The sequence below is a fragment of the Calliphora vicina genome, chromosome 1 (assembly GCF_958450345.1).
Source record: "Calliphora vicina chromosome 1, idCalVici1.1, whole genome shotgun sequence".
Taxonomy (NCBI): domain Eukaryota; kingdom Metazoa; phylum Arthropoda; class Insecta; order Diptera; family Calliphoridae; genus Calliphora; species Calliphora vicina.
Window position 1 is genome coordinate 15,582,649 of NC_088780.1, and position 12,680 is coordinate 15,595,328.

The window sequence follows — 12,680 nt, forward strand, 5'->3', positions numbered from 1 at the left end:
ACAAAAATTTCCCTCTAAGGGAAATTTTTTATATTGAACAAATATTTAAAATTTGTGGCATATTTGTAACCTACAACTAAAACTGTTCCAAAAAATATAAAAAATAAGGCAAATTTCTTTGAAATCAAAATTTCCTTTTAGGGGAAATTATTGTTATGTCGGGGAAATTTATAAATTTGTGTTAAATTTTTAATAAACAATAGAAACTATTATGAAAAACAAAAAAAATTAGGAAAAATATGTTTAAAACTAAAATTTCCCTCCAAGGGAAATTTTTTATATTGAACAAAATTTAAAATTTTTGGCAAATTTGTAACCTACAACTAAAACTATTCCAAAAAATATAAACAATTATGCAAATTTCTTTGAAATAAAAATTTCCTTTTAGGGAAATTATTTTTATGTCGAGGAAATTTTTAAAGAAACTATTATGAAAAACAAAAAAAGTTGGAAAAATATGATTAAAATAAAAATTACCCTCCAGGGGAAATTTTTTATATTGAAGAAATTTTTAAATTTTTAACAAATTTGTAAACAATTAAAGCTATTCTTAAAAATATAAAAGATTATGCAAATTTCTTTTAAATAAAAATTTCCCTCTAGGGGAATTTTTTCTTATATCGGGGAAAGTTATAAATTTTTACAAAGTTTTTAATAAACAATAAAAGCTATTGTGAAAAAAAAATTGGAAAAATATGTTTAAAACAAAAATTTCCCTCCAGGGGAAATTTTTTTATACCAGGGAAATTTTGAAATTTTTAACCAAGAACTAAAACTATTCCAAAAATATAAACAATTATGCAAATTTCTTTGAAATAAAAATTTCCTTTTTAGTGAAATTATTTTTATATCGGGAAAATTTATAATTTTTTAGAAAGTTTTTAATAAATAATAGAAACTATTATGAAAAATAAAAAAAGGTGAAAAAATATGTTTAAAACAAAAATTTCCCTCCAAGGGATATTTTTTATATTGAACAAAATTTAATTTTTTTGGCAAATTTGTAACCTACAACTAATACTATTCCAAAAACTATAAAAAATTAGGCAAATTTCTTAGAAATCAAAATTTCCCTTTAGGGGAAATTATTTTTATGTCTGGGAAATTTATAAATCTGTGTTAAATTTTTAATAAACATATTATGAAATAAAAGCTATTATGAAAAACAAAAAAAAAAAATTGGAAAAAAATTTAAAACAAAAATTTCCCTCCTCGGGAAATTTTTTATATTGAAGAAATTTTAAAAGTTTTGGGAAATTTTTAACCAAGAACTAAAGCTATTTTTAAAAATATAAAAAATTAGGCAAATTTCATTGAAATAAAAATTTCCCTCCAGGGGAAATTTTTTAATATAAGGAAATTCTATAAGTTTGTACCAAATTTTCCAAAAACAGTTAAAACTATTATGAAAAATAAAAAATGTTGGAAAATATGTTTAAAATAAAAATTTCCCTCTAGGGGAAATTTTTTTATAGCAGAGAAATTTTTAAATTTTTAAAAAATTTGTAACCTACAATTAAAGCTATTCCAAAAAATATAAAAAATTACACTATATCTTTGAAATAAAAATTTCCCTTTAGGGGAAATTATTTTTATGCCAGGGAAATTTATAAATTTGTGTTAAATTTTTAATAAACAATAGAAACTATTATGAAAAACAAAAAAAATTGGAAAAATATGTTAAAAACAAAAATTTCCCTCCAGGGGAAATTTTTTTATACTGGGGAAATTAGGAAAATTTTTAAAAAATTTTTAACCACGAATAAAACTATTCCAAAAAATATAAAAAATTAGGCAAATTTTTTTGAAATAAAAATTTCCTTTTAGGGAAATTATTTTAATATCGAGAAAATTTATAATTTTTTAATAAATAATAGAAACTATTATAAAAAATAAAAAAATGTAAAAAAATATGTTTAAAACAAAAATTTCCCTCCAAGGGAAATTTTTTATATTGAACAAAATTTAAATTTTTTAGCAAATTTGTAAACTACAACTAAATTGAAATTTTTAAAAAATTCGTAACCAACCAATTTGCAAATTTCTTTGAAATAAAAATGTCCCTCTAGGGGATATTTTTTATATCGAGAAAATTTATAAATTTTAACAAAGTTTTTAATAAATAATAGAAACTATTATGAAAAATAAAAAAAAATTGGAAAAATGTGTTTAAAACAAAAATTTCCCTCCAGGGGAAATTTTTTATATTGAAGAAAATTTAAAATGTTTGGCAAATTTGTAACCTACAAATAAAACTATTCCAAAAAATATAAAAAATTACACCAATTTCTTTTAAAAAAATTAAATATTTCGGGGAAATTTATAAATCTGTGTTAAATTTTTAATAAACAATAGAAACTGGAAAATGGAAAAATTTAAAAAAAAATAAAAATTTCCCTTCAGAGAAATTTTTTTGTAATGGGGACATTTTTAAATTTTTAGCAAAGTTTTTAACAAAAATTAAAACTATTCTAAATATATAAAAAATTAAACAAATTTCTTGGAAATAAAAATTTCGCTCTGGGCTATATTTTTTATATCGAGGAAATTTATAAATTTATGTTAAATTTTTAATAAACAATAAAATTTATTAAATATTTATTGCGATCGGAGAAATTTTCTATAGAAAAATCTTGCGATCGTAGCAATAGGAAAATTTGTTTATAGTAAATCTTGCGATCGTTAACATTCTCTATAGAAAATCTAGCGAAGAATAACACTTTTTGTTAAAAAAAACTTTCAACAGCAAAAACATTTCTTCTCTACTGTCACTTTAATATTGAAATATTCAATTATGTTACAAAAAATCCTATTTCTTTCTAATAAAAAACATTAATTTTTTGCTGGCAATTAAAGAAACAAAACATTTTATTTAGTAAAATATTAAACTGAAATTGGATACTGTCAATGTTAATTATCGAATTTCAGTTTTATTAAAATTTTATTTTTAATTTAAAACTTTATATAAATTTAGATTTTAATAAATGTTTATCCTTAAATCGTTAAAATTTTTGTTATTTTCAATTATTTCATTATCTTATTTTCAACTTACGGTGTTAATTGAGCCAAACTGAATTTACGATCATTGATCTCTGAAGTTTTTGGCTTTAAGAAACTGCCAAATCCTCTAAAGGATATGCGTGAGGATTTGCGTGGTGGTTGGGTACTGGGTGGAGGCATAGGAGCGTTAGTATTCGGCTCAGAGCCGTTTGTAGGAACATCTTCACTTATTGTAGTAATGGGATTTGTCCCATTTGACTTAGAAACTTGAAACCGCTCAGTCATGGTAATATTTTAGTTATTCACTTTGTTATTTAAAATAATTATTTGCTTCTCAAATAAAATATATATATTTTTTTTATAAAACACTTTTTCACAGGATAATATTTTTATTTATTTTTTTTTTTAAATTTTAAACAATTTCGTTTTTATATTTCATTTCCGTTTCCGTTAAAGTTCATTTTGCGCAATATTTGAAGGAACAAATTCGATTCATATAGAATGAATGTTAACGTTTGTAAAATACGTTAACAATTAACTGCAAATTATTGATGTTACTGGCTTTTATCGACTTTTTTTTTGTATGTATTTTGAAATGTGAATTTCTTCTACTGTTTGATTGGATTCATTCACAGGCTTTTTCAAATCGTAATGCTTACACTACTCGTTTAAATACAATCGCTCTTTGTTTAACATGTAGTAGTAAAAAAACTGCTCTCATAATAATTGTTGTTGTGAAAAACTGTTAAATCGATCTTGGTGATAACAATAACAAATACATTTGCGTCAACAACTGCAAAATGTTTCGAGCTGAAAAAAAGTGTTAATCAGAAATGAAGAGTGCTCGATTTAAAGCGTTTTTAAATAATTAACACTTTAACACAACTCTTTTTGTTGTTGTTTATTATTATATAAATATCAAATGTGTTTAAACCAATCAAATTGTGTGTTTATTTTATGGTTTTTGTTTGTATTTTATTAAGAATTTACTTTATTATGCGTGTTTATTTGCGGCCAGACTTTTAACAGTGAGTAATGTTTATTTTGGTTTCTGCTGTAGAATTGTATGTGTTTATATGTGTGACAGTGTACTCTCTGTTATTGTTTACATCTGTTAAGATTTTGTACAACAAAATTAGACAGGATTAATGTTATGTTGTTTGTTTACATTGTGTAATTGTTTCAGTGTTGCCCGAGAGAGGTTTTTTTTATACAATAAAAGTGGCTCTTTTAATGGGCCAGATTATCAGGAAACCTTTTATACAAATAAAACTATAGAGCGAATGAGAATTACATACACTTTTATAGTTTTACTTGTAAACATATCAAAGCTTAGACAAAACACCAACAATAAACAGGGATTTCATCGTTTCTTACTTTCCCTTCTATAATTGATTGATTGTTTTTCGACTCTAAATGTAGTTTGTAAGTGGATAAAAGATAAAACAAAAACAATTAGCTTTATTTTATTGTTTTCGCAAGTAAATCAAAATAAAGCAAGCTGCCATAGTTTTTGATGCTCGGGCACTTGAAAATGTATCATCAATAGAATAAGAAAATAATTTGAAGAGCGAAAACCATCATGCGACGGATACGCGGCCACTCTGAGGTGCTATTTGCATGTCCGGTCATACTTACCACCTGCTTTTTCTAATAAAGGCATCTAAGCATCTTAATATCTTGCCAGATATTCCGGAAAGGTCGCTAAAGGAGCGTTTCCCTAAAAAACTGCATGTAACCCCGTGCCGGACAATTGCAAAATAAGTATAAAATGGTCTATTCCTCCTCCTCATTTTAAAAACACCTACAGAAATCATAGTGAGGCAGCTCAAGTCTTGCAGCATGGGTACAAAAAGAGCAATGCCCGGTTTTCATCGCCATCATATTGCCAAGTCGTATTCGTTGTATAACATGTAGATGCTACATGCGTTTACAGTCCAACGCTGGTCATATCATCCTCGTAATAGCACAAGTGGATTCATTACCCCATCTTGTCTGAACAAATTCATAATATGCATTATTTATCCATTGTTTACACGTCGACAACGGAATGATACATAGGAAGTCTATCTCATCTTCCGACATAAAGGATCCGCCTTCATTCCATGTCCACGTTTATTGGAAAACGTGAAAGTATCGCTGATTCTATGAATTTGATTTGTAGCTGTTATAAACCGCCACAGAACTGGTCACTTGATTGGTTTTACGGTTTATTTCTAACACTTTATGTGAACGGGACCTGCCAGAATGGTTGAATTGGCATCATTAAGTTGCCCTGTTACAGGTCACTGAACTAATCCAAAAATACTTTTTGGATATACTGGTCACTTAATGATTGATTAAAAGTTCGTTATATTTTGATCAGATTTGAATAAAATTTATTAAAATTAATAAAAGTCTACTTTTGGCAACAATTGGACAAGTGACATTCTTAATAACTGTTAAATGTGGCGCTATCTCATTTAAGGATGCCTGTCATTCCTGGACTATACTGATGTTGTATTATCACCTATTAGGGATTTAATTGCAGCTTTACTGTTAGTATATATACCAATATCCCTACCAGATATCCTGTATTATTTTAGTCAGTTGGCCGCTCTCCTTATGGGCGATAGCTCGGCCTAAAGAATACTACATCCATTTGGCAAAGGACATCCTTATCCCAAATTCAGGAATGTTGACACCTCCGCCCACTCTGTTCCCTTTTATGAACCCATCCGTATAGATGGATAGTCCCATTATACCAAGTGTGAGACCATCATCTAGTTCCATACTGGACGGGATTGAAAAACCAAAGTTCCTTAAGAAAAAGCGTCTAGGAGTGCAGTAATCAATACGATCGGGAAGAATTTGAATACTTCCAATTATACTAGCATGTCCATAGGATCTGTAATTCCATGCGTTAAGCCTAAATGCCGTATTAAGTGCCAACTTCTATTAAATCTACTGGTAACCAATTCAGTAGTGTGAAAAGCAACTTTGTCGGGGTAGTACGCAATGCCCCTGTTATCAAGATTGACATACATACTTATTAATACACTTTCAAAGAGTATACGGTTAAATGTCCTATCCATTGCCCTCCATCAGACAGAGGCTTCATAGAATAGTATCGGTTTAAGTAGTAACCATGTCGACTAGCCAGTTCGCAGTATTGAGTTTCCAGGATAATTTTCTGTCAAGTATTATGATTAATTATTTTACGCTATCCGAGAGCGACAATTCAATTCGAATCTTAATCTTGATTGAGAACTGTACAAGTTCAGTTTTGTTAGAATTTAAACTCAATCCACTATCGATGGTATTCCGAGCGCAGCCTCGAACTTGGGTTGCTATTTAAAGTCCAGAAAATCGGCCCATAAATGGCTGAGAGCATAAAATTTTCACCAACATTTTTTTTAAACTGTTTTTTTACCAAAATAGTTTTTAATATTTATTTTATAGTACATAAACTTTAGTGAATGACATATAAGAAAAGTTAAATGAACCATGTTGATTTTTATATTCTTAAAATTTTATTCTTAACATTTATCAATCTCTCAGTTTTATAACACAAACAAGTTAATGCTTCAAATGCATGATTTCCGTCTCTGGCAAAATATAATCAAACGGCAACACTGTATTTGTTTACATTTACTGTTAAGAGAAAAACAGAAGAAGAATACACAACAACAAATGAAAGGATTATTGCAAATAAAAAGTGCGTAGTAATTGATAATTTTAATGGAAAAATATCATTATTATTTGTAAATTAAACTAATTTACATATACATACATATTCTAAAAGATAATTTTTTCAGTAAGAAGCAGCACTTTAATGAATCGCTTTGAACTGTTAGTTGCTCAAAAAAGTATATTGGTTAGATTTTGTTTAAATAGGCATAGAAATGTTTTCTAGAAGATCACGGTAAACATTTCAAATCAATTATTTTATTTATTTACATTAGTAATTAAATATTAATATACAATATTTCTATTTAATCTTAATTTACTATTATGCCATGTAATCTCTATGTAAGCCACCCACCCATTTACTTTAATTACTACTTTTTCCCATCTTTAAATACTTTCTCTCTTTCTAAACAACACCTGTCACGCACTCTCTTCAGTTGTTTATTTACTTTCGTTAAAGCGCCACATGCCGGTAGTTAACTTGCAAGCAGCCATAATACCCAGCTTATTTAATTAAATAGAAAGTGTTTAGTTTTTTTTTAATAAAAGTGCATAATATTCTAAATAAAAGTTTATAGTTTGTTTGTTTATAAATAAATTTCAAACAAAGTGTAATATTAATGGCAAAAAAAGTTAACATTTTTAATGATTGTTTTAATGGTTGCAGTTAGAGAGAGATGTGATTTTAGCGATTACTGTGTCAAGTAATTGTCTCCAATGTGATAACAAGAAAATTGCGTGTGAAACTTAAATGTGAAAAGTAATGATTTTATTCAATATATTAATAACACGAAGATATCACTTAAGGTAAAATATATAATTTTGTTAATATATTTCTGTATTTCTGCAAAGTTGTTTTTTCTTTAAACTAAAGGTTTAGAAAATGCTAAAGATAGGACCTGCATCTCTCTAAATTGTGGCAACCTAATTTCCAAACTGTTTACATTATAATGAGTTTTTCTATAAGTTTAAGTTTTCTATAAGTTCTAGTTCAGTTCTAGTTCAGTTCTAGTTCAGTACTAGTTCAGTTCTAGTTCAGTTCTAGTTCAGTTCTAGTTCTAGTTCCGTTCTAGTTCAGTTCTAGTTCAGTTCTAGTTCAGTTCTAGTTCAGTTCTAGTTCAGTTCTAGTTCAGTTCTAGTTCAGTTCTAGTTCAGTTCTAGTTCCGTTCTAGTTCAGTTCTAGTTCAGTTCTAGTTCAGTTCTAGTTCAGTTCTAGTTCAGTTCTAGTTCAGTTCTAGTTCAGTTCTAGTTCAGTTCTAGTTCAGTTCTAGTTCAGTTCTAGTTCAGTTCTAGTTCAGTTCTAGTTCAGTTCTAGTTCAGTTCTAGTTCAGTTCTAGTTCAGTTCTAGTTCAGTTCTAGTTCAGTTCTAGTTCAGTTCTAGTTCAGTTCTAGTTCAGTTCTAGTTCAGTTCTAGTTCAGTTCTAGTTCAGTTCTAGTTCAGTTCTAGTTCAGTTCTAGTTCAGATTCTAGTTCAGATTCTGGTTCAGATTCTAGTTCAGATTCTAGTTCAGTTCTAGTGATATCATTTGTGTTTGAATGCAAATATTGATACATTTCGATTTCGATAAAATAAATAAATTTACTTTGTTTAAAATTTGTACAAGTATGAGAATTTAAATGTAAAACATGTCGAATATTAAATATTTTTAAACACTTTGTAAAATCGTTAAAGTCGAAAAAGACATTTATTGATTTTCTGCCATAAAACAATTAAATACAAATATTAAAAATATTTATTTATTATTTATTTACACAATGTCTTGTTAGCTCTCTTCCACAAATAAAGCATTTCAACGGTTACTCATTTGTGGTTGCTTGCTATTTCTTAAATTATTTATATTACTTTTATTTTGAATTGAATATAAAGAGAGAGGAGCGCATTTTAGCAGTATCAGCTCTGATGCTCATCTATTTCGATTGGTAACAGTAATAAAATCGCTTTGAACAGATTTTTATCGGTTTTATCTGGTTTGACAGACTAAATGGGTTTTGTTGTTGTTATATAGGGGCATTTATGCGTTATTTATTTAAGTTAAATACATTTTTCTACCGCGTTCATGTACGAAGAGTGTTAATTTTTATTTATTTTTCATATTATCAACCTGGCGCGAACAATGAAAGAGTTTAAATCTATAAAATTTTAAATAATTCAATTTTAACAGTCAACTGCCAAAATCTATAAAAAAAAATCGTCAAATAGAGTAGTACTAGTACTTCATGTTCTTAATGCTTTTGCAATAAGAAGTTGTTTTGCATTAATGTTTTTCAATTGTATTCCATAAATCTTTATCAGTCAATTGTCATAAGTTTGTTTAAATAAAACTACATCCGCACACTTTATTTGAATGCATTATTTATTTCTCATGTTAAAAACTTGTAAAGTTACTGACCTTTATTTATATAAAAAATATTCAGACATTAAATGGCTATTTGTACAAGGAATAGATAACGTTTTAAATGCATAATAATAAGTAGATAAGTGCAATTGATTTAAGTACTTAAAACCCCCTAATCGTTTTTATTAAAATCTTAATGTAACCATTAATTTTGAAACATTTTCTTTGAACTACAATAAAATACATTGCATTATTTAGTTTTTATATGGGTTATAGAATATTTATGAGTCATTCCATAATAAACTCTATGATTTAAAGTAAAACTCGAATTTCGATATCATGATCTCTTCAAGTATGCGAATATATTCAATACATTTAACACGTGTTTTGAAATAAGTAACAGCCTTTATAAAATAAATGTGATTCCCATTAAAATAAAAATTCGCAAACATGAAAAATAGGTCAGCATAAACAATAAGTAATTAAAGTGTTGAAAACACTACTTGATTTAAAAAAAAATCAATTTTGTATATGAAAATCAAGTAAAACATAAAATTGGCTATAAATCAGTAAATAGTGGTCCAAATGGAAAAAGGACGATCATCTGTGATCACATCAAATTTTGACAAAAAATCGATTTTTTATATGAAAATCAAGTAAAACATAAAAGTGGCTATAAATCGGTAAATAGTGGTCCAAATGGAAAAAGGACGTTCATCTGTAATCACTTATATTTTTAACCAAAATTCGATTTTTTATATGAAAATCAAGAAAAACATAAAATTGGCTATAAATCAGTAAATAGTGGTCCAAATGGAAAAAGGACGATCATCTGTGATCACTTATATTTTCAACCAAAAATCGATTTTTTATATGAAAATCAAGTAAAACATAAAATTGGCTATAAATCAGTAAATAGAGGTCCAAATGGAAAAAGGACGATCATCTGTGATCACATCAAATTTTAACCAAAAATCAATTTTTTATATGAAAATCAAGTAAAACATAAAATTGGCTATAAATCAGTAAATAGTGGTCCAAATGGAAAAAGGACGTTCATCTGTGATCACTTTTATATTTTCAACCAAAAATCGATTTTTTATATGAAAATCAAGTAAAACATAAAATTGGCTATAAATCAGTAAATAGTGGTCCAAATGGAAAAAGGACGTTCATCTGTGATCACTTATATTTTCAACTAAAAATCGATTTTTTATATGAAAATCAAGTAAAACATAAAATTGGCTATAAATCAGTAAATAGTGGTCCAAACGGAAAAAGGACGATCATCTGTGATCACTTATATTTTCAACCAAAAATCTATTTTTTATATGAAAATCAAGTAAAACATAAAATTGGCTATAAATCAGTAAATAGTGGTCCAAATGGAAAAAGGACGATCATCTGTGATCACATCAAATTTTAACCAAAATTCGATTTTTTATATGTAAATCAAGTAAAACATAAAATTGGCTATAAATCAGTAAATAGTGGTCCAAATGGAAAAAGGACGTTCATCTGTGATCACTTATATTTTCAACCAAAAATCGACTTTTTATAAGAAAATCAAGTAAAACATAAAATTGGCTATAAATCAGTAAATAGTGGTCCAAATGGAAAAAGGACGTTCATCTGTGATCACTTATATTTTCAACCAAAAATCGACTTTTTATAAGAAAATCAAGTAAAACATAAAATTGGCTATAAATCAGTAAATAGTGGACCAAATGGAAAAATCGACTTTTTATAAGAAAATCAAGTAAAACATAAAATTGGCTATAAATCAGTAAATAGTGGTCCAAATGGAAAAAGGACGATCATCTGTGATCACTTACATTTTCAACCAAAAATCGATTTTTTATATGAAAATCAAGTAAAACATAAAATTGGCTATAAATCAGTAAATAGTGGTCCAAATGGAAAAAGGACGTTCATCTGTGATCACTTATATTTTCAACCAAAAATCGACTTTTTATAAGAAAATCAAGTAAAACATAAAATTGGCTATAAATCAGTAAATAGTGGTCCAAATGGAAAAAGGACGTTCATCTGTGATCACTTATATTTTCAACCAAAAATCGACTTTTTATATGAAAATCAAGTAAAACATAAAATTGGCTATAAATCAGTAAATAGTGGTCCAAATGGAAAAAGGACGATCATCTGTGATCACTTATATTTTCAACCAAAAATCGACTTTTTATAAGAAAATCAAGTAAAACATAAAATTGGCTATAAATCAGTAAATAGTGGTCCAAATGGAAAAAGGACGATCATCTGTGATCACTTACATTTTCATCCAAAAATCAATTTTTTATATGAAAATCAAGTAAAACATAAAATTGGACGTTCATCTGTGATCACATTAAATTTTAACCAAAAATCGATTTTTATATGAAAATCAAGTAAAACATAAAATTGGCTATAAATCAGTAAATAGTGGTCCAAATGGAAAAAGGACGATCATCTGTGATCACATTAAATTTTAACCAAAAATCGATTTTTATATGAAAATCAAGTAAAACATAAAATTGGCTATAAATCAGATGAAAGTAAAACATAAAATTGGCTATAAATCAGTAAATAGTGGTCCAAATGTAAAAAGGACGATCATCTGTGATCACATTAAATTTTAACCAAAAATCGATTTTTATATGAAAATCAAGTAAAACATAAAATTGGCTATAAATCAGTAAATAGTGGTCCAAATGGAAAAAGGACGATCATCTGTGATAACATTAAATTTTAACCAAAAATCGATTTTTATATGAAAATCAAGTAAAACATAAAATTGGCTATAAATCAGTAAATAGTGGTCCAAATGGAAAAAGGACGTTCATCTGTGATCACTTATATTTTCAGCCAAAAATCGTTTTTTTATATGAAAATCAAGTAAAACATAAAATTGGCTATAAATCAGTAAATAGTGGTCCAAATGGAAAAAGGACGTTCATCTGTGATCACTTATATTTTCAACCAAAAATCGTTTTTTATATGAAAATCAAGTAAAACATAAAATTGGCTATAAATCAGTAAATAGTGGTCCAAATGGAAAAAGGACGATCATCTGTGATCACATTAAATTTTAACCAAAAATCGATTTTTATATGAAAATCAAGTAAAACATAAAATTGGCTATAAATCAGTAAATAGTGGTCCAAATGGAAAAAGGACGTTCATCTGTGATCACTTATATTTTCATCCAAAAATCAATTTTTTATATGAAAATCACGTAAAACATAAAATTGGCTATAAATCAGTAAATAGTGGTCCAAATGTAAAAAGGACGATCATCTGTGATCACATTAAATTTTAACCAAAAATCGATTTTTATATGAAAATCAAGTAAAACATAAAATTGGCTATAAATCAGTAAATAGTGGTCCAAATGGAAAAAGGACGTTCATCTGTGATCACTTATATTTTCAGCCAAAAATCGTTTTTTTATATGAAAATCAAGTAAAACATAAAATTGGCTATAAATCAGTAAATAGTGGTCCAAATGGAAAAAGGACGTTCATCTGTGATCACAACAAATTTTAACCAAAAATCAATTTTTTATATGAAAATCAAGTAAAACATAAAATTGGCTATAAATCAGTAAATAGTGGTCCAAATGGAAAAAGGACGTTCATCTGTGATCACTTATATTTTCATCCAAAAATCAATTTTTTA

General features: G+C 27.1%; 1 protein-coding gene across 1 annotated transcript in view; it reads right to left on the reverse strand.

Annotated features, from left to right (window-relative positions):
- Nucleotides 1–3,520, reverse strand: part of NKCC (sodium potassium chloride cotransporter) — a 32,777-nt gene extending 29,257 nt beyond the window's left edge. The window contains exon 1 of the mRNA XM_065499131.1: nt 3,053–3,520. Coding sequence (XP_065355203.1) covers nt 3,053–3,285 — 233 coding nt within the window. The 5' untranslated portion in view covers nt 3,286–3,520. The remainder of the gene's footprint in view (nt 1–3,052) is intronic.
- Between the last annotated feature and the right edge of the window lie 9,160 nt (nt 3,521–12,680).